The 27,645-nt window shown below is 35.7% G+C and overlaps 1 protein-coding gene and 1 long non-coding RNA gene across 5 annotated transcripts in view; one reads left to right on the top strand and one right to left on the bottom strand.

Annotated features, from left to right (window-relative positions):
* Nucleotides 1-3,416: 3,416 nt before the first annotated feature.
* The window catches only part of slc1a9 (solute carrier family 1 member 9), a 32,501-nt gene continuing 8,272 nt past the window's right edge, over nucleotides 3,417-27,645 (top strand). The window contains exons 1-7 of one of the 4 annotated variants that reach the window (XM_055194065.2): nucleotides 3,417-3,536; nucleotides 20,647-20,790; nucleotides 21,140-21,292; nucleotides 21,421-21,674; nucleotides 22,498-22,603; nucleotides 22,767-22,893; nucleotides 27,315-27,548. In XM_055194065.2, coding sequence (XP_055050040.2) covers nucleotides 3,506-3,536; nucleotides 20,647-20,790; nucleotides 21,140-21,292; nucleotides 21,421-21,674; nucleotides 22,498-22,603; nucleotides 22,767-22,893; nucleotides 27,315-27,548 — 1,049 coding nt within the window. In that variant the 5' untranslated portion in view covers nucleotides 3,417-3,505. Of the gene's footprint in view, nucleotides 3,537-5,345; nucleotides 5,472-14,593; nucleotides 15,118-20,646; nucleotides 20,791-21,139; nucleotides 21,293-21,420; nucleotides 21,675-22,497; nucleotides 22,604-22,766; nucleotides 22,894-27,314; nucleotides 27,549-27,645 lie in introns of those variants that run through there. The other 3 variants (XM_055194067.2, XM_055194066.2, XM_055194064.2) reach the window with 3 other exon arrangements.
* On the bottom strand, nucleotides 6,657-8,217 carry LOC129422490 (uncharacterized). The gene is made up of 3 exons (XR_012358982.1): nucleotides 8,114-8,217; nucleotides 7,670-7,718; nucleotides 6,657-6,829 (listed from the first exon to the last, which is right to left on the bottom strand). It is a non-coding gene; the product is annotated as an uncharacterized lncRNA (long non-coding RNA).

Raw genomic sequence — 27,645 nt, forward strand, 5'->3', positions numbered from 1 at the left:
AATCAAAACAAACCAACTGCAGTTGCATTGATATTAATTGGAATGCTCAACCAAAAAACGAGATTTCTGAAAAATAAAAAAACGGAGTTATCTCGTTTTGCAACGAAACTCTTCATATATAATTGAAGATAATGTATCGGTAACATCAATGACTGAAATTCATTTAACGTTTTTTTTTGTTTTGTTTAAGTTTATAAACAAATACTAACAATGTTCAGAGTGTTTTCAGCCTAATTCATTATAAAATGTAATAAGAATAAAATGTGTCACTTTTTGCAGCACTCTTTGTAGTGGTCTTTTTGTTGTTGTTTTTTAATTCCTTTATTTCACACAAGACTTTATATCCTTTTACAGTTTCACATTAAAGGCTAAACCTCTGTCTTGCCTGTAAACCACTTCTATGTACATTTGCTTGTGTCCAGATAGCTTGGTTTTCAGGTCATTGAGCATTTTGATAAAGAAGTCATCTTTAATTTGTTAAAGATAAGCCAAGGTTTTAATTGTTGTACATACTAAAGTAGACACACTGTCTAAATCATCCAAATCAATGTGTGGGGACTTTGAAATTTCATCAAAGACAATCTTTAATTACACACACACTTTTTGACAATTACACAGATGACAATTGTGGCGCTAACACGTTTTTTAAGACCAAACTAATTATTTTGTGTGTTACTTTGTTAAATTAAATTAAGCCTGTGCCATCAAGTCCCCCCAATACTATTTTACTTATAAAATCATTGATTAAAAGCACAACAGTTAAATTTGAATAAATTGTTTCCAAGGCAAGTTCCCACAATTAAACTGCATCTGGAGAAAAGGGGAAGAAAGTGTTTTTAAATGTCAAACACTTGTAAGGAAATGTTTTAACCAAGTCTCATTTTAGCTACACTCTTGTGGTCACAGAATCTGTTCCATATTATTGTGTATCAATTTAATTGTTGCGTAAAACAAAACAAAAAACAATATGTATAGTTACAATGCGTTCAAAATTGTTGGTTGGTTTAGAATGTAGCAAGTTTAAATGGCGATACTCTGAGGTTTCTTTGATGGACAACAATTGGCTCATGTTGCACAGGACGTATAACACATGTTTTATCTCATTGTACAGTACCTGTGCATACTCTAAAAAAAAACATTGACACCGTTGTCTTTGTCTGATGCAATGCAAACCATTCATAACAGCTCCTGGGACTTCTTTAGAAGTTGTATCATATACTACAACTTCACACATGATACCTTTGCCAGGATGAAAGGCCAAAATACTTTGCTGCAAAGCCACCAAATTACGATCGTTGACAATGAATTTGACATAAAAACCGCAGTTTACTTAGTTATAAATACTAAATGGATGGAAATTAATGGATATGCAATAATGAATAGAAACGTGTAAGTGTGTGTGTGTTTGAACAATTATATTCAGATTGATGTTTTAAACATGTTTTCCCAGCACCCCCCTCCTTGATGTATGCTAAAGGAGAAGTGTAACACATTGTAAATTTTACTCACAATACACCCAGCTGGCTACTGTTTCAGCGGCAGACTTTGTATTTGCACCACTGTGGCAATTAGCCGGAGATAGACTTACAGCCCATCCACTGCACAAAAGACAGTGGGAGAGAGAGAAATGGACAGAAGCCGCCCCAGTTCTGTAGATCTCCTCTGTCCCTCTCCATCTGCCAGTCCTGTGGGACAGGGTGTGTGATAGCGACTATAATGTGTATACCTGTTTTTCTTTTGGGTTTTTTATGTTTAGAAGTCTATGCATAGGTTGACCTCTCATAATATAAATCATTTAATAATAATAAACATATAATAATGTATTATAATATATCAGTGTGATTATCTTAAAAAAAAAACTGATTTGTATCCTGTTGGAAAACGTTATAACCATAGCTATATTACATTAGGACACGCAAGAACAGCTGACATGTCATGGGTCATTTAACATCTATGGTATTTATTTTCCTTTCCAAGACTAATCTAATAATCTTTAGACTAAAAGTCCTGCTACTGAGGCGTCTGTTCATTTCGACATTTTCTTATTTCTGTGCGAATAATGTTATATGGGGACCTTTAATTAACCTGAGGCAATATTGGCTGTTTTGAAACATTTTGGAACACGTAGTACTCATAGATTTTGTAATTTCCACATCAAGTGATCAAGGTAAATGTCTTTTTGTTCCAATCACATGAGCATGAGTGTGATGTCATGATTACAAATCTCATCTGTGATATCAGCAGTGAATGTTGAAGTGTTAAAACCATTAAAAGGGAGTAGTTCGTTGCAGTGTAGTATTATCATGCCATTGTAATGAATTTAAACGATGAATCAATCATCGTGAATTAAAGAAAGCATTTTATGATGTTCCTGGCAGCCAACTGCAGCTATAAAAGTCAAGAGATGCTAGTGTTGTCTCTTTCTATCCTATGATTCATTTGGGAGGCTTTGATATATGTTTAGTTAAACATAAAATACTATTTGGGACAATAAAGGCTAAAAGTTTAATGTGAGACAAAAGTACAGAATGTTACATTTTATTTTTCACCTGTTTTAACAATTCTTCTATTCTATCTAATGTGAGCATATTGAGACTATTGGCATGAACTTTGTTCTGATGCATTATTGTTCACACTTGAAAAGCAGCGAATGTGTGCTGTAGTTTTCAGTTTGATCCATTGCTTCTGTAGTCTGAATACATATACGTCAGGATGAAATGTGTTGTTCTTTGATGGTAAAGCATGCATCTGTTAAACAATAATCAAATGATAATACAATGTCTGTACTTTTGAGTGATATTCATCTTACAAATTTCTTGTCTCCACAGCAAACAGAGCAATTTTGTCTTTACTGTCCCAATACGTATGGAGGGCACTATATACAGTATATACACATGTGGAAACAGAGCCACATCGCCATCCAGTGGGTAGATTTGGGAACCTTTATCCTAGATTTAAAACTTTATATTATAAATGATTTTGAATTCCACAATTAATTTACATATCGTCCTCAATACAGATTTATTTTAAATAACGTCATACGAATATGTTTTAGTTTGGTTAAAAGTATTTGTTAAAATGGCTAAGAAATGTAAATTTACAGAGAAAAGGCTATTTAAAATGTTATACATTTATAGATTGCTCTTATGTTTTTTTATGTAGTGCATATTTAAATGTATTCTTAAGTTACATTTTAAGTTTGGCTTTCCTTATATGAATTACACTTATTTTTAGTTAAATTATTCACAAAAATAATAATAACAGGCAAGATACAGTACTAAGCAATTAATTAAATATTTGTGTTTAAGAGGCTGTGACTAAAAGGGTGTGAATATGTAAGAAATAGAAAATGAGAGAGAGAGAGACTGGGCGAGCAAGCCAGGCTCACGGAATCAAACCGTATTTAATAATCTGAGAATTTTCTCAGATGACGCAAAGACTGTGTCTTTCCCTCCTCTCTTTCTCGCTCTTTCACTACATCTCTCTCTTTCCTTATGCCTAAATCATGTTAAATGGGAGACAGCACAACAGCACAGGTAAGGATATGAACACCTACATCTCACTGATTTTGTCTTTTTATTGTACTTATACTTCTTAATATTTCATAAACTTAATCTATGTTATTGTAAGCTCACATGATTAATTTTGGGTTATTATAATTATTATTTAGCAAATGTAGTCTTCCTGCAGGTTAGCTTTGGTCATCCATGGTCATTGCATTGTGGTATGTTCTCTCATTCTTCTCAATCTCTGCCTGTCATTTACTCTAAGTTGTTATTGTACATGCCTGTTGCTGTTGAAATCCTTAGAGCACATATCACTTAACAAATAGCTTGAGTCAGTCAGCAGGCATTCTAAGAGCATAGTGGAAGTGGCAACTGTCAAAGAGATGATAGATGGCTTCAAGAGAGTGGATTATGAATGAGGAGTGCTTCATTAGAGGCATTAGCCTTGGATATATATGAGTGGTTGACACAGGGTCATATATTGGTGAGAAATGTGTCTACAAGAGATTTATCGCGACACAAGAAGCTTCAAAAGTGAAATAATGAAAAAGTTAGTTCCACAGACAGAGAGATTAAAGACAGACTGATAGAGATTTAAGTGGGGGTTCCTTTGGGGGCACGTTTAGAGAAAACTTGCAAGAGAAACACAGAAATGGGGAATTGGGGATTTATAAATAGCAAAGCTTTAGCAGGGTGAGGCGAGCAGATGTGATAGACAGTCTGTGCTTAAGGAGTTCAAACAACAGATTAATACACTCAGATTATAGTCAGAGATAGAGGGGCAAGGGAGAGGGAGGGGATGTAAGCATGTGTGCGCATGTGTGGTTAAGCACCATCAAGATGACCCCGTGCACACATGCAAAGAAATAAGCCTTCAGATGGATTTACACTCTACCTACATGTTTAAATGTGGTTGATGACATAATCTGCAAGGGTTATTCAAACAAAATTTTAAAAAATTTGCTATCATTTTCCCACATTTACACCAGTAAATATAAAGGTTCTTCAAACTTAAAGGTATAAGAAAGAAATGGATCTTTGAGGAACATTAACTAAAACCCCTTTTCACACCATTTTTTTCTATTAAGAGTTTCCTTCAGTTATATACTATAGCCTAGTGCATATGACAAATGTTTGAGATGAAGATCTTGAAAATAATGTGCTGAATGAGGTTCAAAACGTAGGTGTGCATGTTTGCAGAGTTGAGCACACTGGGATACAGTCATCGAGTTTGTATGGCAAGAATGTGGTAAACAGTGACCCTCAAAGGTCTCCCTCCCCTAAGCTAAATATGCTCTGATTTTTTTAAAAAACGATTTCTTTCAAGTTCAATTGCAGATTTGTAAATTTTTATTGCCACTTTCAGAGTTAAGCATGTGTTTATGTTTAAACAAGTATGCAGGTATAGGTTAAGGAGATCTGCTTAAGTGTGTAAGTTATAGCTATGGGCATAGTTTGGATAGTTCATGTGACTGTGATAATTATTGTGTCCAGTAAGTTTTCCGTTTCAATTCTCGTAGTGATGCAGGGATTATATCTCTATCCCTTAGCAAAGCCCACACCAAACAATCAATCCCAGAAAATAATCCTCTCACACACACACACAAACACCGGTTTACATACCACCACCCTACAAATTTACAGGTAATAAAAACAGCAATAAAGCAAGCTGTTTCAACCATTCAAACTACTGTTTATGTAGCCACAGTTACACGTTTCAGTATATATAGGTTATTTAGTAATTAATTAATTGCAAATTAAGAATTGTAAGGTATTTTTCACAATTTAATCTTTATAGGCGCTATATAATTTTAAAACATTTTTAGCGACACTGGTGGCCGTTAAGGGAACTGCATAAGGACTTTCAGCTCGCGCTCGTGCAAACACTTCATTAGTGACGGGAGGGAATCTGAGAGACAAAACAGTGATTGAAGGTGAATCACCGTCCGACATCGACAGATGAGGGTAATTTAAATGAATGCAAAGCTGTTTGGAGCGCATATAAGTTAAATATCACATCTTTGGTCTTTCATAGATAACTAGAAAATCGGGCAGTTCTGGTTTTATAAGCTTTATTACAAGCAGTTTAACAGTTACACATTAGCAATCAAACAAAGCACGTTTTCTTCCACGTGACTGTTGGTTTGTACTCAAGTAGAGATTTCGACTTTTTAAATGCATTTACGTCCTCGAATAACTCTTTAAAATGATTTGTAAAATTGAAATTTACAAATTTGTAACTTCTTGAGTGTGATCCTCTCAAAATATTTCTGCTTTAAATTTTCCAATCCACCGTATTATTTTTGACGTAAATGTGGGTGACGTCGTCTTTGAGCTCCTTTGTGTAAGACTTCCGGTGAGCCACTAGCTAATGGTAACGTTAGTAACGAGTTTGCCGTTTTGACTGGCTTTTTATTGTTTATGAAATCCAGTAAGACCTGTATAATTTATGCAGTTAGGGGTTGCCATAATAGCTGGTACAACACAGTAAATCTCCATATAACATTCCCTGGTGAAAAAATAGTATGCTAAATATATTTAATTTTGATATACTTAAGTATACTTGCAGTCACTAATGACCAGTATACTTAAAGTGTGCTATTGATTAGTTTATTTAAAGAGTGCTATTTTGGAACAACTAATTTTGTACTTAATATATTTTAGTTGTATATTAATTGTAACAAAGTACAACTTTAAGTGTATTTAGTGTACTTTTGTGTGCTAAAGTGGAACAACTTTAAGTGTATTTAGTACAATTTAAGTACATGACTGTTTTTGTGCTAAATTCATGCTTGATAAGTGGATTTAGAGTGTGTTTTATTTATGTTAGGAGTACATTACAAATGTATTATGAGTGTCTTGCAAACTTACAATCAGTATACCTTAAATAGACTGTTTGCATACATTCTATATATTTTTGGCCAATCCAAAATTCTAAAAACTGCCCTGGTGAAAAATGAATATGCCAAGTACATTACATTTTGTATACTTTTACATACCTGCAGCTAGATTAGTAATGAGTATACTTCAAGTGCGTTAATAATTAGTTAACTTGAAGAGTGCTATTTTGGGAATAGATTACTTGCTGGTAACATAACCAAAATATTTTTTTCCAAATAAATAAAAGCTGATTAAAACAGTCAAAAACAATTCATTTTAAATATATTTAAAATATAGTTTTATTCACAGCATTCAAAGTGTACAGTATTTGCCTAAAAATTGAACAATTACTCATTGAAGAATGTCAAGATGATTAAGTTTACAACGTCTTTCTCTCCCAAATCAACTTTAGTCTGGCAGGTTTTGGTTCAGCCTTAGGAAATCTGAAAAAGATAGACAATAAGCTCAATTAAAAAGTGTTTAATATTAAAACATTACATTTATTTAAGACTTACTGTATTAAATCTATAGTTTACTGGCAGAGATTGTATAGCAGATATATTTTTTCCTAAACTAGAGCTTGACTAAAATGTCATCATATATATTAAGGGGCGGTTTCCCAGACAGGAATTAGACTAGACCTAGACTAAAATAAATGTAAGAGCTGTCCAAACTGAAAACAACTTGCTCTGACATATCTTAAAATACATCAGTGCCCTTTGCTTTACATCGTAATGCACATAAGTAATGTTTTTAGTAAGGCATGTTTGTTAAAACTATCCTAATTAAACTAAGGTCTAGTCCTGGATAAAGCTAATCCCTGTCCGGGAAACCACCCCTAAGAGTTTTCATTATAATGACTTGCCTATATGGACTGCAAAATCCTCCTTACATAAAATACTTCAGCTCCTAAAGAAAGATTTTATTGTATTAAATTTAAATGTAAAACTTGTCAGAAAGAAAATGCAACAAGCAGACAATTGGGTGGTTTCCTGTAAAGGGATTAGCTTAAAACAGGACTAGGCCTTAGTTTAATTAAGAAAACTTTACTAAAAACATTACCTGTGTGCATTTTGAGGCAAAACAAAGGACACTGGTGTATTGTAAGATATGTCAATGCAAGTTGTTTTCAGTTTGTACAGCTCTTACATTTATTTTAGTCTAGGACTAGTCTAATCCCTGTCCGGGTAACCGCCTCAATGTGTATATAACGTTATCTAAACTGAAGCTTGATTTACTACTACGAATGAATTATTATATCTTAAGAGTTTAAAATGACTTACCATTAGCTGCAAAGTCCTCCCTACAAATGTCTTTGAAAAACTTTAGCTTCTGAGGAAAGAATGCAGCATCATTAATACTAAATACAGTTAAGTTAGGTAAAAGCCTTACAACCTCTAAACAGTCAATAAATGGTTAACTGTCACGCTACATAAAAAAACAGATTTTCTGACGCTACCTTTTTTCATTAACATATACATACACACCAATACATATATTTAACAAAACAATCGGGTGTACTAATTCGATATAACAGGCTAACAGTGCTATCTTTCAAACCTTTAACATTAGCGCTAAGCTAAGCTACACAGCAGCTTATCACTAATAGCGAGTTAGACACCGCGTTATTGACAACATTTCGCATTCGAAATATGATAGTCTACTGATAAACTTCAGAATAGTCAAACGATAATCAAATATATTAATTTTAAGATATTTTAACGTACCTTGGGACTGAATCCGTCTGTCTTGAACGACTGGTAAAAATCAAAATACGTGCGTCGTGACGTCATCCCACACGTCAGATGCTTTATTCAAATCTCAGAATTCACTTTTCTCTGAAATGCATTTACGAAAACTGTTTAAGTTAATTAATGTGTACAGCTAAAAGCGGAATGCAATTGACTCAAAAACTACAAAAAAACAAACTCATATTCCCCTTACGAAAATTAATGTTTTTTTTTGAGGTAAAAGTTTAGTAACCATGTTTTTTTTGGTGTATTGATTATTATTAGCAAAACCATGGTTATTTTGTGGTAAAACACAGTTCATTGGTTTATCCAATGCTTGACTATAGTGAAGTTAAAGTGTACCTTATTATGTTAATAGTATATTACAAATGTATACATCTACAATATAAAATGTAACAAAACATACTGCTCTCTCGTAATTTTAAGCCCACGTTATTTCTCCATAAAATAATATACATTTGTACACCCCATATACTTTCAAAATGTGCTTAAAATATACTGTTTCTAAAGAATACTAAATAATGTATTTTATAAATATACTGTCAGTGCATTATTATAATGATAACTTTAAGCATACCGATAAAGTATACCTAAAATACATTTTAAAATAAGTTTAAATTTAGTATACTTTAAAAATTGCACAAAACTTTAACTTTAAGTATATTTTTCTAAAGTATACTTTTAGAAAATATACTAAAGTATAATTATTTTGAAGTATGTTAAAAGTTTAATTGTAAAAAATACGCTCAAATATGTTGTAAGCATACTTTAAATATGTTTAAAGAAAGTACATTCTTTTGTAAGTATATTTGTAATGTACTATTGCAAAGTTAAATATACTTGAAATACAATAAAGTATATTTGTTTTTCACCAGGGTTTGTTTGAACCATAATAGCCTACACCAGTGCTTCTCAATTATTTTCTGTCACGCCCCCCCTAGAAAGAAGTAAACATTTCGCCCCCCCCCAACTCTCCGCCGCGCTGTAAATAGTATAATTTATCTATTAAATGACACATCTGCAAAACATTGTATCCTTATTAACATTAAAGAAAACACAAAAAAAGAAATATCGATCAACTTACAGCAAAGAATAACTTTATTAACATTGTTTTTTAGTCTGTAACAGAAAATACTTAAAATGCATCAATTTGCCTGAAAAAAATCAAGCCTTGTTTAAAGTATAATATCTTTTGACCGTTTGATACTGAAAAATTAAATTAAATATAATCAATAAATAATAATAAAAACTCAAGCGGCTTATCAGCGTGATTGGGGTGTAATGTCTTTAAGTGACAGTGCAAAGAAATCACTTCCTGAAAAAGTATTTTTCCCCAGGGTCTCGCGCGCTCCCCCTGGTGTCACTTCGAGCCCCCCCCCTGGGGGTCCCGCCCCACTATTTGAGAAGTACTGGCCTACATGTACAAGACCTGAAAGTGTTCTGTATGTAGGGTTGACAACTTTCTCACTCTGAAATACGGGACAAAATGTGGCCTGTCGCACGGGCGTATGGTTTTGTATACAGTGTATTTAAGCCATTTGTCAAAATGATAGCTAATCTCCTAATTAAATATTAATTTATAACTCTTATGTCCTGGGAACATACATGGTAGGTTTATTAATAGTTTGTTGATTTACAGCAGGTAGTCTACTTTTAACACAGTAAGGCTACTTTTGAACCATTAAGTTACCTTTACCTGTCTAAAACAAAACACTTGTGACTCCTGCACTAAAGGTAAATCAAACGTTATCCTCTTCATATTAATCTAGTGACAAACTAAACGAACATAGATTCTATAAGATGTGGTCTTACAGGGTCAACATCAAAAACATAAATTAAAACACACTTACAGTATGTGAATCAGAAGCGCCAAAATGTCCTAAGTTGAAAATGATTAAATCAATCAATCAAGTTATTTTATTCAGCCATGATATTGTTACAAACACAAAATAATCACATACACAACAAAATAACTTCCAATGCTGAATAGGAGCATGAGGAAGACATAGTCTTATAATTTCAAATCTTCAAAGTCTTATAAATCTTAAATCCTTAAGATTGATGCGTTTTAGGCAGGTCTGGATCAGCGATCTCTTCAGAATTGAGACCAAATTTGTAACTAAGGCGATCTTATACAAACAGCTTAGTAACCGACTATATAAAAAAGCAAACATAAAATCTTATTATTCGACCCTCTTAAACGTGTACTGAATGTGCTGGGGATCTGTGATTGGATAAAAAGTGTTATGATCAGCACTGCTGCTGCTTGTGGCACCGCAAGGACTGACAGGGGATGACATCAAAGTACCGCGAGAGCATTTCGATAGCGGCTTCTGTAGGATTTCTCGAATCCCTCTCACGGGATTTTGATGTTATCTGCCTGTCGTTGTGGCGCCACATGAAGTCGAAGCCTGTTGTATCAGTCACTGGTTAGATCAAGTGTACCAGTCAAAAACAAGACGCGGGTCGTCCTTAAAATACGGGACGTCCCGGCTAATCCGGGACAGTTGGCAACCCTAACGGTATGTGGCGCACGTGCACACATGATCTGTATTCACACATCCATCCAGTAAAACATTTCATGGAAACTGCCAGTATAGCCTACAATAAATACAATAATTGTTTAAAAACAACTAATATTATGCTGATAAAAATATGCTGATTTAGCGGATTTATTTAATACATTATTTCAAAAATGTGATTACAGTACAGAATATATCCAACATAATCTGCTATGTAAATAATAGTTCTTAACAGTGGCGGCTCGTGACTGCTAATCCAAGGGGCGCAAATTCAAAATATGTGTTCGGAGTGTCATGTTGCTCGTATATTCAAAATATGTGTTTGTTGCGTCATGTGAAACATGTGCATCACGTGTTTTGTCAAAATAAGTGCCAGCTGCACACACGTCAAAACCGTTAATGATAAAAGAGACGCTCACGTTCACAAAATACTCGCAAGACACTCCCTTAATAGTATACTCTGATTACACATGAGATTATGCGAGTATCTGGCAAACGCGAGTGTCTCTTTTTTCATAAACCCTTTAAGGGCGATTTATAGTCATGTAGGCTATCCGTAGCCTGTGCGTAGCTCTGCGTAGCCTGACGCGCATCTCGCAAATTTTTTAACAACGCGTCAGTTCTACGCGGACCGCAAGCGCTGTGATTGGTCCACCAGAACCCCTCCCGTCAGGTAAAAAAAACTGCGTCATAGGTATTTCCGTTTGCGATGGTGAAACAAAGAATGGCCAAGTTGAGGAGTGATTTAACTCAAACTGCAACAGAAGTCGCTGTTTATTTACATCCATCATTGCTGGTCTTCCCAAATTATACACAACAAGTTGCTGTTTCTTCTTCGTTTGTGGCTTAACTTGCAAAGCTTCTTCTTCTTTGGCGTTCGCGCTGCTAATGTGGTTACACGCGTGGTTACTGCCCACCAGCGGCGTGCGCGTGTTTGTTGTTTTAAATGGAAAAGCAAATAATTTTATAAGCTCAGTTCTCCATCTAGTGTGTAGGAAGTAATATATGATTAATCAGACCACTTCTTCATTTCATCCTCACACTGGTTCATACATGGCAGTTGTAGTAAATATTTTAACTTATTTAAAATCATGTTTTATGCGTGCTCCCACTACACTGTTTTCTACCAGCTGGCTATTGAAATGGACGTCTCGCACAAAGAAGGTAAATACGTCACATCACTTACTTCCGCGTTCGAAAATAAGTTTTTTTTTAAACTGTAGCAGAACCATGGTTAATTTCTGTAAGGGAGAAGAGGTAACATAGACGTAATCTCAAATAGCTCAGTGTTTCCCACAGGATTTTGAGGAGACTGTGGTGGTGATGACGTAACCCGCTAATTAGCATATATGTGACGTCATCATGTCGTGTTTGCGTTTGATCTAGTGTTGGCACCTGAAATATGTTTCACTTCTACTCTTTGATCTGTATCTGTATTTGATCTGTATTATATATCAAATGATATTTTAAGCCAAATTAAGCTGTTTTAAATAGTGAAATAGAAATGTAAATGGGAATCATGAAAATTCTATTTGTGGGGGCCAGTGTTGATTCTGTGGTGGGCCACCACAAATAAATCAATATATGGGAAACACTGTAGCTTTTCTGTTCAAATAGCTTTTCTACACTTTAAATGGAGCTGTATTTATTAACACTTTTAAGATTTTAAAGAAAGAATTAACTAAAATGTTTTATGTCTACTTATGGGTGACAGGTTTTTCAGTACACTTTCTTTTGTCTTGCTTAAGGTTTGGTTCAGTGGGGTCTGCATACTGTTTTCCCTCTTTATGCTAATTATTGTGATTCTTGGCTGGCTATCCAAAGGGATTCCCTCAGGCCTTTCTGCATCTTTCTTCCCAGGTATCTCCCCTCCCAGGTACATCCCCATCTTCAAAAACTTGTACACACCGGTTAACACTCCCAAAGCCTTTTATTGACACACTGTCTAATCTGCAAGGAGGCTGACTGAGATTATGTTATTACCGCTCTACATTAAGTATTTTTATTATTTTTTCTTTTCTGGAAAGCTGTTGTGCCTCTGGCTAATCGTTTCATCCATTTCATTCCTGCGCATCCTGTTCTTCAATGAAGAGCTTGCCACTGTAACTTGAACCTGTTCTGTGTAAGTGGCTAAATTCCAGCAGCTTAGCCTGACAGCGCTTTGAACATTTGTTTGGATGCTTGTTTGTGAAAGGATCTCAAGTAATGTTCATTAAGTGACAGCGTGTGGATCAAATAACAGTACCTAAAGCTGTAACATCGCTTTTGGCCTCGGGATGTTGGAACACCCAGCAAGCTATGGCTTAATTTTGATTTGCTTTTTGTGAGGGAGGATGGTTGTAGTTTGATGGAAATTACCTTGGATTTTCGTGTGTTCAGCTTTTTAGCGCTTTATAAAACAGCAAGGTGTAATCACACCTTAAGTAATAGCAGTACATTAATTATGGGTTGTTGCATGAAACCTCACTGTTGCTCTTTTGCATTGCTCATGGTTCACTGTAACCGTAATTATTGCAAACGGTGAAGCTAAACATCAGGTTCCTCACTGCACCATTCATACTCTCCACAACAGCAATCAGAAAGGATACACGATAAATCTTCTGTTTCTGTATTCTACCCTGACGTCTTCACTGCTTATCTGGGATCATTTATAATCTCGGGCATATAAACAGACTGATTGAGAGAGGAATGAAACGTGTCGGTGATCCACCTCTATTTAGCTTTTGAGCTGGACAGCCAATACCAGATGATCTCTTTATCAGATACCTTGGTACACTACGTCCATCTTTTTTTTTACAGTCTATGGTTTCTACATGTTTTTTTTTTTTCGCTTTTAAAACTATTCTGGCCTTGAGTTGGGGTTAGAGTTAAGATGTCTAAAAATGTAACAGAACATGACAATGGTAAGAAAATAGGGGGGGAAATGAGAAACAAAGTCATGCAACAGACAAAAAAAGACATTCGTGCTCAAGGCACGAAAAAAAGCTGAATTTCATAGCCATGGACACTAATGAATCAAATTTTGCGTGACTATAACACGACTTTCCGTGAGATCAGTCTGATTTAAATGGAGGGCCATTGTGATACTGTTGCTGATCTTAGAAATATTACATCATGGCTTAAAGGGGTACTTCACCCAAAAATGAAAGTTCTGTCACATGCGGCTCGGCAAGCTTTATTTTGTGGCTCGTATGGCAGTAAATAATATGGTGGTATGATCATGCAGGCATGCGGTTTTTCTGTCTTTTCTGCCCCGGACGCTAACTTTGTTAGAAAACCATACCCATTATATCAAGACGCACGTCGATAAGCATGTTCAATCGTATGCATTGCTTGCACAGAGCAATTGTCATATTAAAGTACTACTGTAAGATGAGATCAGACTGCTTGTTATGCTTTACAGTAATGTCACTCGCCAAACATTCTGTGCAGCGCCGTATAAAATTACTAAAATTAATCATCTTGTCTCAGTTACAAATTTGACTAGTAAACAATAAAAGGAATGATTCACGCTCGTATTTATTGCATTGCAACAGATTAATAAGCAGACATGCTATTAATGACTGGATGCAACTTTTGATACTTTGCTGTAAAGGCTCTGATCAGTGTGGCTCTCATGAAAAAATTGTGAAGACCACTGTTTTAAGGAATGTTTGTAACCAAACCGATCATGAGCCCCATTGACTTCCATATAGGAAAAAGAATACTATGGAAGTGGGTGGGGCTCATGAATGTTTACAAATAATCTTTAAAATATCTTCCTTTGTGTTCACCAAAACAAAGAAATTTATAAAGGTTTGTAACAACAAGAGAGTAAGAAAATGACAGAATTTTCATTTTTGCGTGAACTATCCCTTTAAGAGCTTGAAAATATGTTTGTCTCATTATAATAAGATAAAATGACTGATCCTAAATATTTTGAAAACTTTGACCGGCGTTGCTGACTGTCTCACCTAGTCTCACTCCAAAACAAAACAACATTCCATAAAAAGGATTAGAAGAATTTAGTAGCCATTCATTTTTTTGTAGGTGTAGTTCTGGCATGTTGTTGCCTGTGGTTGAATTAGGAGACCTTCGTGAAAACAGGTTTAAGCTTACGACTGCAGGGGAAATTGTGAGGTATTGTAAAGCGATGCAGAATCGCGGGTCAAAAGCTTTTCTCCCGCTCTCTCTCCCCAGAGGATTATGTATGTGCAATTGAAACTTGCCAAATGATTTCCCTCCACCCCCCCCACGAAAAAATAACATTTCAGAAATGCTGCCAATCCCTCTTTATGTCTGAGCAGCAACTGTTGTTTTAGTTTAAATCTGAGATGAAGAACAAGCAGATGCCCAGGACAGGGAACATCCAAAGAAAGAAAGAGAGATGTGGAGCAGATGGGTCAAAGTGTCAGGAGAACGGTAAGAACAGAACAGGAAAAAAGGCCAAGACGCAACACCACGTCAAACCAAACTCGGGTGAGTTTGTCTTTTAATTTATTAAGAGAGATGAGAAGAGATGAGAGAAGTTTTTCTTTATTATACAACCAAAGTCAAAATAAAGTAATCATTTATAATATTTTAAATTTGTTCTGTACGTTGCATAAAAGGAATATTGCAGTTGTGCAGCTGTACAGCATTTCTTAAAGCCGAATAACAGCTGTGCTGATATTCAGAACAGCAGCGCTCACGTGATATTACTTGCATGTCTTTAAGCACTTTAAAGTAAAATGCTTCCTGACAAAAATGTGTATTTATTCTATAGTCTCTTCAATCAGCGGCCTTTTTTCATGTGGTGACTAATAGCCTGTGGTTGATGAAATGCTTATTGGTCCCTACTTGGTGGTCATTTCATATAATGAAGAAGCAGAAGTTGTGTATTATTACCATATGGAGGTTTGACACCGTGTGCGCAGTATATGGGTGTGTCTGTACGTAGCTTGAAAAGTAGCTGTCTGGAAGATTAAAAGATTGGTGAGGAGTTATAATGTTTCCTGTCGGGCTTTGCAAATCTGTCGAGTCTTTGTGATGACTGAGCTCTGTGACCCGAACACTATATATTCTTGACTGAACCTTGGGCCTCCATTTAAATGTTGATGTGGAGACGTGGAGCCTAGAAGAAAAACAGATGTAAGCCGAGTTTAAAGGAGGTAACTGAGTAAATCTCTCATTGGACCCTCATTTCAGACATCCTGCAATCATACGGATCACAAAATTAGTCTGATGCAGAAAGCAAAAAAACGGGTGCGGCAGTGTTGGTGGCACGCAGATGTTGTCATGTAGAGTTTTTAATAAAAAACGTATTTATTTATACGTTTTGGATGGCCATTACAAAGACTTGGTCATAAATAAATAACATTAAGGTACACAAGCGGTTCCACGGTCAAATGAGTTCGTGTGATATGCTGGCCTCCAGTACCATGAGCTAAGACAGAGACAGATGTAAATAATAATGACCTATTATGGTAATGCGATGTGTTATACGTTCGGCATGCCCATTTAAACACAGAAGAGAGGTTGTTTAAGGCTTTCAAATAGGTCATTTGTAGTACTTTTGAACTCCGTAACCTATTATTAAAGATAATAATAATTTACACACACAGGCAGTTACGCTTTATTTATTATAGTTTAAAGTATTTATACAATGGAAAGACAATTAAGTTTGCCAGCAGTAACAGGAATCTAACAGGAACGAAATAATGTTAGCCAGTGCTCAGTGGAGTCCACTTACTAAGGGGGTAATAAGTTTAGGGTAATTATGATTCAACTAAATAGTTGATGTAAATGCATTTTAGGATGTTTAGAAACTTTAAGCAGAAACAGTAATAGTTTCATACTCATACTACAGTTTTCCACCACAAATTATGCCATATTTATGAGGATGGTGTCATTATAAAGCAGATTTCATGAATTTGTTTTAGCTGATATCATATTGGGGTGGTTTCCTGGACATTGATTAGCTTAAGCCAGGACTAGGCCTTAGTTTAATTAGGAAATATAACTAGTTTTAACAAACATACCTTACTTAAAAGATTACTTGTGTGCATTTCGAGGCAAAACAAAGGGCACTGATGTATTTTAAGATATGTCAGTGCAAGTTGTTTTCAGTTTGAACAGCTCTTACATTTATTTTAGTCTAGGACCACACTGAAAAAAATTATACACTGGATTTACCAAAATAAAGTAATATATAGTGCATAATTTTTGCACCCACTTTTTAAAGAGTAACTAAACCCTAAACCAACTTTTTTTAGTTAATGATCTGTAAAATTGTGCTTTATTAGTGCTGTTCATTGATTTTAGTAAGTTTTTTGACATTTTGATATAAAGTGTTTCAATACTACAATATATGGTGTAAAAACGTCTGAGTGCTGCCCTCTTCAGGTTGAACGGTGGCTACTGCAGTTGAATTTTCCTATTGGATGTTGGGTCCAAAAAATGACTCCTGACGTAAGCAGGTTCAAGCTCACCACGCCCTTGTTACGATCTCACCACACACTTGGTACGAGCTTAGTTCGTCCCCTCTATCTCCTTTGGGATCTGCCCACTTTTCTTGCATTTTTCAAATATTGCCAGTGGGTGGAGTCAGGCTCTGACCAGGGGTTTAGTTACGCTTTAAAGTAGGTTTTGCATGGAATTTTGAGCAGTTTAAGCTTAAAAAAAATTAAGCAATTGCTTGAAGTTGCATGTAAAACTTGCTTAAAAAGAGAGACACAAAAATGATGCACTATATTTTTAAGTAAATTTAGCATATTATTTTCTACAGTGTAGTCTAATCCCTGTCCAGGAAAATATAGAAAAAATGTATTAGATAAAGAATTTAATTCTTAGTCGACACTGCAAAAAATGACTTCCTTACTTAGTATTTTTGCCTTATTTAGTAGAAAATCTAAAAATAAGATGTACTTTCATGATGAGCAAAATGACCTGAGAAAATATGTGTAGTTTTTAGACAAAAAATATGCAATTTAAGTGAATTTGTGCAATGGGGTGAGGGAATTTTTTCTTGAATTAAGTGTTTAAAAAAATTACATTTCAAGATTTTTTTCTTACCCCACTAGCAGATTTAGTTGCTTGTTTTAAGCACAATTTAACTAAAATGTTATATTTTTGGTCTAAAACTAATTTTTATTTTTCTTAGGTCATTTTGCTAATCAAAAAATGCTTTTTTAGTTTATAGGGGTCATAGTGTGAAAATCTGACTTTTCAATGTTTAAATGCTATAATTGGGTCCCTAGTGCTTCTATCAACCATGAAAACGTGAAAAATAACAACTCAATACTTCGTTTATGTAAACCATTCTGTGCAACATGTAAAAAACTAGGTCCTTCAGTTTTCGCCTGTTTTGTGAGGTAGGTAGCAAGGCCAATTACAATAATACCACCTTCAATCAATCAATCAATCAAATTTTATTTATAGAGCGCCTTACAACAACCAAAAGGAGCACAAGGCGCTTTCCAGTAAAAACATCAACAGTAGATAATAAAATGCATCAATGAACAATAAAATATAACAACGATAGACAATAAAATATAACAACACACTATACATAAAATAGCAATAGAAACAAAGGCTACGTGTTAAAAGCTTGTAAGAATAAATATGTTTTCAGCTGCGATTTAAAAACACTCAGCACAGAGATGCTTCGTAAGTGTGCTGGAAGTGCGTTCCACAGCTTTGGTCCCTGGACTGCAAATGACCGGCCTCCAAACTTTTTATATTTAAATTTTGGAATAATCAGAGAGGTATGTTCTGAGGAGCGAAGAGTTCTGGATGGTTGATAGATTGTTATTAGTTCAGCAAGGTAGGCTGGTGCCAGATCATTGATGGCTTTGAACACGAACAACAAGACCTTATAATCCACCCGAAACCGCACAGGAAGCCAGTGAAGTGAACGGAGGACAGGGGTGATGTGGGAACGTTTGGAAGTGTCCGTGAGAAGACGTGCTGCCGCGTTTTGCACCATTTTGAAGCCGATTGAGGAGTGATTGATTAAGTCCAGTGTAAAGAGCATTACAGTAGTCTATCCTCGAGCGGATGAAGGCATGAATAGCCTTTTCAAGATCAGCTCGGGATAAGAATGATTTGACCTTACTGAGAAGTCTTAGCTGGTAAAAACCTGCCTTCACTACTGCACTAATCTGCTTATCAAAATGCAAATTATTGTCAAAAGTAACACCCAGGTTACGAACGGTAGGTGCAAACTGAGGTGTTAGAGGACCAAAATTAAGCGGGGTACTGGGTGAATCCGGGCTTAACAGGATGTACTCAGTCTTTTCTTCATTCAGATGAAGGAAGTTCTGGGAAAGCCACTGTTTGATATCCTGAATGCAATTATGGAGAGGGTCCAGTGCAGAACAATCACTCAGAGTCACAGGAAGATAAATCTGGAGGTCGTCTGCATAGAAATGAAACTGAACATTGTGCTTAGAGATGACTTCACCAAGTGGCAGCATATAGAGTGAGAACAATATAGGACCGAGAATAGATCCTTGAGGCACGCCAGATGATAGAGGAGCAACCGAGGAAGAATAGTCATTTAACATTACTGAAAAAGTTCTGTTAGATAGGTATGATGAAAACCAGTCTAGCACTACTCCCTGTAGTCCAACAACATGTTGGAGACGAGAAATGAGGATGGCATGATCCACGGTGTCAAATGCAGCTGTTAAATCCAATAACACCAAAACCATAGAGCTTAATCTGAACTGTCCAACCACGACACTGCCATTTAGTGCAGAGAAGAATAAAGAGGGAAAAAATAATTGACAGCACAATTGAGTTTCCATTGCAACAAACCACCATCATTGCAATCACTGTTTGCATTTCATCACCTCATTTGCATTTTAAAGGAAACACCCAAAAACGGCACATTTCTGCTCAGGCCTACAATGTGGCAATTTGAACATGTTATAATAAATTATCTATGGAGTATTTCGAGTTAAAACTTCACATACGCACTCTTGGGACACCAAATGCTTATTTTTACATAAAAAAAAAAATTCATAAGATGACCCCTTTAAGAATTTTTTTATATTTATATTGAAAACAAGACAAAAATACTAAGTAAGAAAGTCGTTTTTTGGTGTGAATTTAATAAAAAGTACAATAGGAATGACCCTGATGTAATATGATCACACTTGACTGTAAAATTGTGTGGCTGAACAAGACACGTTTGACAGATGCTTTGTATATGTCTAAAGCCCGGGATACACTGCCCGATTTTTGGCTGTCCCAGACTAAAAATTGCTATCGTGAAACAATCGTCGCGATAACTGTGATCGTGGCTCTTCATCGGTGGTCCTATGTTGTACAGTTAGAGAGGTTCAAAGACCTCCGTTTTCCCGGTCTTGCATCCAAAGATAGCCTACGATAGTTTTCTGACGGTATCAGAAATTCAGCATGATCACTGCACAGTGTGTTAACTGCTACGACCTGCGTACTGGTATTTGTTTACCACTGACGTTGCGCCAACGTATAACGCAGCTGTCGAAGGCATGTCATCATTGTACAGTCTACATGCCTGTCGTACTAAAGTTTAAACGATCCATGTCGCACAGTGTGATAAGGCAAAAATCCTGCAGTGTATTCCAGGCCTTAGGTCTATCCACTACTGTGTTTCTTATCCTTCCCAGACTTCTCAGTTTCTCTATCTCAGCTCTCTATGCTTTCCTCCACCAGTTTCTCTAATGGGACTTTTGTACTGTCCTACAAATAAACTGTTCATAGCCATTTTGCATTAGTGTGATGGAGAGCGAGCTTGGTTTATTGAGAAAGTCACCATCACTGATATTGAAAATGCTGAGAATGAATTTCAGTAATCCTATCATTTCAGTCATATTTTCCACAGCAACTTGTAAATTGCTTCTTAAAAATTAATTTTGACAGAATGAGTTCATTGGCAACATAAAATGCTTCATTTAAGCAGGTGCACTGTGTGATAACGTGTTCATTATTATTTAGAATAATTTATCTTGACCTTTTTTTCTCTTTGCTTCATTTACACAGATAGAATGACAAATAAGAATTTAGGCAACCAGACAAGTGGAGCCTTCCAGGGAGGAGAAAGAGCTGAACCAGAATTAAAAGACACTACACCTCAACAATGTGGCTGGGTTTCACACAACATGCTCCTTGCCCTTACGGTGCTAGGTGTGTGATTTTAATTGTTTTGATCTTTATCTGTAGTATATGTAAAAATATCTAGATTTCATCCACACTGTTGTTATGCTCGTCCCTTTTTTACTATACTAAATACATTTAGGTTGCGGTTCAGTACCTTTATCCTCTCTAAAATCGCAGACAAATACCAAGCAAGCAAATTTCCAGCTATTTTTCTTTTGTTGGCCTCATAGTGACACTGTTTATAAAACAGTGGTTTGAAAGGTTGCAGATACAGGATAGTTATGCAGTGCTGCTATGAAGCGCAACACACCTCATATATTTTACTAAACAAGAGAAACGTAACTGATTTAATGTACACACACACTTGATCTTACAGGTGTAGTAGCAGGCACGGTGCTGGGCATGATGCTGCGTTATGTTCCTGATCTTGACGCGAACAGTCTCATGCTGGTGTCTTTCCCTGGGGACATCTTAATGAGAATGTTGAAGATGCTCATCCTGCCACTTATCATCTCCAGCCTTATCACTGGTCAGTCCTTAATCCTGATCGGTCGCCATTTAATCAGCATTTTTCATAGGTTTGGCACATTAACTAAAGTCATTTGCACCAATTTGCAAACATATCTCTGTCTCTCTCTCTCTCTCTCTGATTGTAAGGCCTGGCTGGTTTGGATGCTCGCTCCAGTGGAAGAATGGGCACCAGAGCAATGGTGTACTACATGTCCACCACGGTAATCGCTGCTATTCTAGGTGTCATTCTAGTCCTTGGGATTCACCCTGGGAACCCAAAACTCAGGACTAGTCAGGTCATCTCCACCCCCAGGAACCCGGAGGTCAGCAGCCTGGATGCCTTTCTAGACCTAATCCGAAACCTTTTTCCAGAGAACCTGGTCCAGGCCTGTTTTCAACAGGTAAACATATAATCCTTAGTAGAAATGTGTAAGGGTAAGGACACACCAAACCGACTCCAACGAAGTAGCACAGACTGTAAGGTTGGCTCACATGTTGGGATGCATCTGGGTCCAAAGTTGCCCTGAACACACCAAGCAAATGGCGGCCAAGTAGCACTTATGTTCTGCGTGAGATGAGAATACTCGCCGTACCAGCAGGTGGCAGTAGTCAGTATTCATTATTCAAATTGGGAAACCATAAAAGCTACAAAATATAAACAAAGCAGTGCTCGCTTACCACAGTGCGCATGGTGATCAGTAAGACACAGTTTGTAGCAGAGCAGATGCCAAACAAATTTACTGTGGTTTGTACAAGAATAATTCCAGATATCCAATAGCACTCAAGTGAGGTGTGATGCATCCCTACCATTGCATGTGTTTACAACGCTCTACATGCACCAGTCCACAATGAATCCAACTGAAGTCCTTCTCTATTTGCTTTGATAATTTTGCACTAAATGGAGCAAAACAACACCAAATTACTTTTTATCGAATGCATTATGGAAAAGGTTTAGACAGTTTTATTAGAACAACATGCAGGATGGAAATTGTAAATGAAAGTCATGATCTGTTTAAATCAGTAGATTAGAGATCTAATGCAACTGAATCAGCTGTCCCTCACTTTTGTCAAAGTCATATGATATTTTATTCCATGAATAAATGTGATGTTTAGCAGTGGGTTTGACTGGGTAAAGGTTAAAACAAACACCATCTGTTATTTTTGCTCTTTTAATATTTTCTGCTCTCCACCGTTTTTATCTACAGAATTGTCTTGTCATTTCAGGTTCAAACGGTGCTGAAAAAAGTAGCTATACCACTCCAAAACCAAACAGAACCAATCCTTGTCAGTAGGAAGAAACTGGAGCTGAAGTGGGGAATGAATGTCTTAGGTAAGAGGAAAAGCATTTGCACTCTGAATTTAAAACAACAGTTTAATTTAAATTTAATTTTAAATTGACCAAAAATACCAAACATGTTTTTTTTAAATGCATGGCACCTATTTTATTGTTTCAGTAATTTGGATAAAATTTTGTCACCTTTCTCTGTTCTAAGGTTTAATTGGATTCTTCATCACATTTGGAATCTGCATGGGGAAAATGGGGGAGAGAGGGAAGCTCATGTCAGATTTCTTCAACATTCTCAATGAGATCATCATGAGGATGGTGTCCATGATCATGTGGTCAGTATTCTGCATTTATAACCAGTGTACATTTTCCAATAAAAGTTCAGTGGTTCTCAACTAGTTGAGCCAACACAAAGTTATATAATATGTAATAGTTTGCACACAAACAGCACTTAATGCCAACAACAAAAGGTACAAGGAGTTCTGTTTCTCCCTTTTAAAAGTAATATGGCTATTTTTCTGTCCCAACTATAGTCTTATTTTGCAGTTGTTTAAATTGTTTTCTTACTTTTCCGTCCATGAGAAGCAGTAATGTAATTAAACAAGTGAAGCTGTTTTAGGAATAATATTTGATTCTCTGTGTCACAATAAGTGTGTCGTCCCCTTATAAATAATAATAATTTCTTATTGTCACGTGGTGAGTCTGGAAAAAAGACATTTAGGATAAAGGTTGAAAACTTTGCAAATGTCTTTACTATTATAATGCAAAGTCATCATTTTAATACAGTCAAATCTGGTACTATATTTGCATTAAAGGGCACCTATTTCATTGCTATAAACAATGCTATTTTATGTATGTGGTATAATATAATGTGTTTGCATGGTTTATGGTTAAAAAACACATTATTTTCCACATACCGTACTTTTTTGTAGCTCCAGTTTTCCATTTCTTCCTCAAACGTTTTGATTTTGTACAAAACTCATCGATTTGAAAAGCATCTGTACATTGTTATTGGCCTGAATACCTCTAACGTCGGCCGGAAATGTGACGGTCCTTACCATGTTTGAAAGATTTGGTCACAATACAATGCTGACAGGAGTTAACTTACAGGCTGTGAGTCCAAAGCGAGAGGAATTATGATAATGTCAGTTTTGTCCATAGACTGTAAAAAAAGATGGACGACGCCCGTTCTCTCTCTTCCATTGGTAAACAGTGAAGCCACCATGTCCTGATACGGCGCTGACATCTTGGGTCTTGAGTCTGCGCAGTACCGATTTCGGGACCAGTCCTGCGCAGTTGTGAGCAGGAAGTAAAGCTGCGAATTCAAGGCCCCGCCCTTGCAGAATGTGCATATCACAGCTGTCAATCATGTTGTGACGCCACTGTTTTTATAGCATTAAATAATTAAAAACAAACACTTGAATTTACATCAGCGTGATAAAAACTACAAATAACAGAAACCAGCTTCGGAAAAAAGATAATTGAAGTGTAATTATATTGTTTAGTTGGTCTTAAGTCCCATTGAATAACATGGGGGAGGCGGGGTTTATGACCTACACTGGGACCAGACACTGGGGGGCGATCAAGATGTTTTGGCTTCACTTTGTTTTGTCCAAGTCAACAGGCCCAGGAAGTAAACTGTTGCCTACAATCCGTATGTTTCTTGTAGTTTAAGAAAAGAGATTTACGTTGGAAACGATAACTCACGTCATTGTTTACTTTGGGGTTTGTACCTTTTGCATATAGTTAACATGTACTAATACACACTTACACACCAAAGTAAATGTAAAATTGTGAATCAATAGGTGCCCTTTAATAACTTAACTTTTAATTATTTGAAAGTAAGAACGTAACTAGGTTGCAATTCTAGCATAAAAAATTATAAAGGAGTCGAATAAATAATACACTGTACTGTATGTAGAGCAGTGCCTTTTATATTTTAATATCTGCCCTATTTATTTGTATATTTAAACTTTTAAAATTTCATAAACCTTCAAATAGAGACTTATGTTTAAAGACAAATAACTAACTAAAGTTTTACAGCAGCACTGCTGTTGATAATCTTAGGCTGAAAGATCTGTAGAGGAGACAAGGTGACCAAAGTAGTTTCCAAAAACCTGTAGTGTAACCAAAAATAACAAACCATTTGGTTTGACTCAACAAATCACTGATTCTTGACACACAAGACAAAACATTTGTCAGATTTTACCTGCTTACCTGCTATAATTTTTTTTAAATAATAACATTTCCACTTTAGTCAGAGATTTTAATCAGAGATGGAATGTTGGAATGTTGTATACGTGTAGCCTACTGTTTTATCCTTTTGAAAGGATAGTTCACCCAAAAATAAATATTCTCTTATTATTTACTCACACTCTTGTTAAAGGCGGAGTCCACGATGTTTGAAAAACGCTTTGGAAAAGAAGACGGGCCGACTACCAAAACACACTTATAGCCAATCAAATCAAATCAAATGCCGGGTTGCGTATGTGTGGGGCGGGTCTATCAACAGAAGGTCCAGATTCTATTGGGGTAGGGGCGTGTTTGTTTAGGTGATTTCAAATATCAACATTGGCTTTCAAACATCATGGACTCTGCCTTTAACCTGTGTTACAAAAGTAAAATATTTTGAGGAATGTTTGTAACCAAACCGTTCATGAGCCCCATTTACTTCCATGGTTAGGGCTGTCACGATTAGGAAATTTAGCTGACGGTTAATTGTCTAATAAATTGTGATGATTATGATGATTAATTGCCTGTTTTAGGGCTTTGACATTTTATTCTCATACATTTTTTTGTTTGTTCATTAAATCATTTTAACACATTGTTGTGATTATTTACATATTTTGCATGGTTTACCTGGCAGTAAATATTAATACACACATAACACATATTTAAAAGTAATTATTTAATGAATATATCTTTCAAAAATTGAAAATTCTTCTTAACAAATAAACACAATAAAGTGTCTAAAAATAACTGAAAATAAAAGTGCAAGTAAATTAAACTAACTATACCAGAAAAGGCCTTAAATAGTAGAAAATCCTACTAAGGTACTTAGTACTGGACCACATGTCTGTAGTGGCCGCAAAAAATATTTTCCTTAAAAATAGCAACTTTCACTTCCCTTAAATTTGGAATTGAGCCATCTGTATTGTCTTGTTTATACAGGTGCTGCAGCTCCCCCTGTGTTTTTTAGAAAGATGTGCAATCATTGCGGTGATCTTAAATCATTGCGATGAGGTCAAACTACTGTGATGAGATGATTATTTAATCGTTGTGACAGCCCTAGTATTATTTTTTCCTACTATGGAAGTGAATGGGGCTCACGAAACGGTTTGGTTACAAACATTCCTCTAAATATCTTCCTTAGTGTTCATCAGAACAAAGACATTTATGCAGGTTTGTAACAACATGAGAGCGAGTAAATGATGAAAGAATTTGTATTTTTGGGTGAACTATCCCTTTTACTGTTCATTTGATCAAAATGAAAAATATAACTTTAATGAAAAAATAACATTATCCAAGGGATAAACACATTTTATTAGAAAATGCACCATACACTGTAAAAAGTAAAAGTTGGATTAACTTTAAAAAAATAATAATTGAATTGTTAACACTTAAAAAAAATGAATTTACTTAAATTTTACTAATTTTAAGTGAAATTTATGTTGATAAAGCTTAAAATTTTTTAAGTGTTTAAAGATTTTTTTTCACCTTCAGTTTTTAACTTAGTGAGAAGTTGATAAATCTTTTTTTAAGTGTTACCAATTTAAGTATTTTTTACTTAAAGTAGATTCAACTTTCACTTTTACAGTGCAAGATAATAAATGTTTGCTGTTTAACATGTTTAACAGATTAATCCAAAATAAACTTTTAGTTTTTCAATTCCGTTGCATTTTATTTTCCAGCATCAATGACATACTTCTATGCAACAGTTTTTCAATTCAGCAGAGAATAAGACATGCCTGTTTGAGCAGACCGGCACAATTATTGTAAAAACAAAAAATAAATGAGTACATGCTCCAAAACAAAAGCATATGACAAAGCAGGAACAGTGCTCAGCCTGAGGCGAGCCCATCTGTAAATAACTGTTGTGCGCGCTGCTCTCGCAGTATGTAAACTGTTCAAACGATACAATAAACATCATCTGTCCCTCACTGTAACTCACAGTCAAATATTTATACACAGCATTTTACATTAATTAAATTTAGACCACATAAGAAGCAACATTTATCTTCTCATATGGTACTCTCACATAGCCTACATGTCAAAATACATTTCAAAAACAAACAAAGCATATCACAGAAACCACCAATGAATAAAGCTGTAGCAGTGATTTCTGTTAACAAAAAATAGAAAATACAATCAATTACAGCTAGTCTTGTTTTTCACACATTCATTTTCATTATAAGAAAAATCATGCTGGGCTTGTTTCTGTTTCTAAACAAGTTTTCATCTGCAGTATTTACTGTAAGTCATTGTTATAAAGTAGAGTATTAATGTTTTAATAACATTAATTAAAATGGTAAGTTAGTGTCAGTAAAATTCCTATTTAAAGGAACACATTGCCTATTAAATGCATGATATTCAGTGTGAAGGCACATAAGACCTCAAGAGTTAGGAAACACTGGACTACATTATGACTATTAGGGCCAGACACATTAAACCCTCTTGAATGACATCAGCTTTAAACATAGCAACTAAAAACAACCATAATGCACCACTAAGCAACCCCTCACTAATCTGTCTTCAGGTACTCTCCTGTTGGCATCGCCTCCCTCATCTGTGGCAAAATCGCCGCCATCGGTGACCTGGAGGTAGTGGCGAGGCAGTTGGGCATGTACATGGTCACAGTCATAGTGGGACTCATCATTCACGGCGGGATCATTCTGCCAATCATATTCTTTGCCATCACTCGGAAAAACCCCTTCACGTTTTATTCAGGCATCTTTCAGGCTTGGATTACTGCTCTGGGAACAGCCAGCAGGTAATAAACTTTGCCGTTCTCTGCATCATTTGTTTTGTTTAATGTTAATGTGTTGATAGACGGGCACTGGCAGCGCAGACCGAAGTGTTAAAGGTCA

Source organism: Misgurnus anguillicaudatus, chromosome 19 (genome assembly GCF_027580225.2).
Source record: "Misgurnus anguillicaudatus chromosome 19, ASM2758022v2, whole genome shotgun sequence".
Lineage (NCBI taxonomy): Eukaryota > Metazoa > Chordata > Actinopteri > Cypriniformes > Cobitidae > Misgurnus > Misgurnus anguillicaudatus.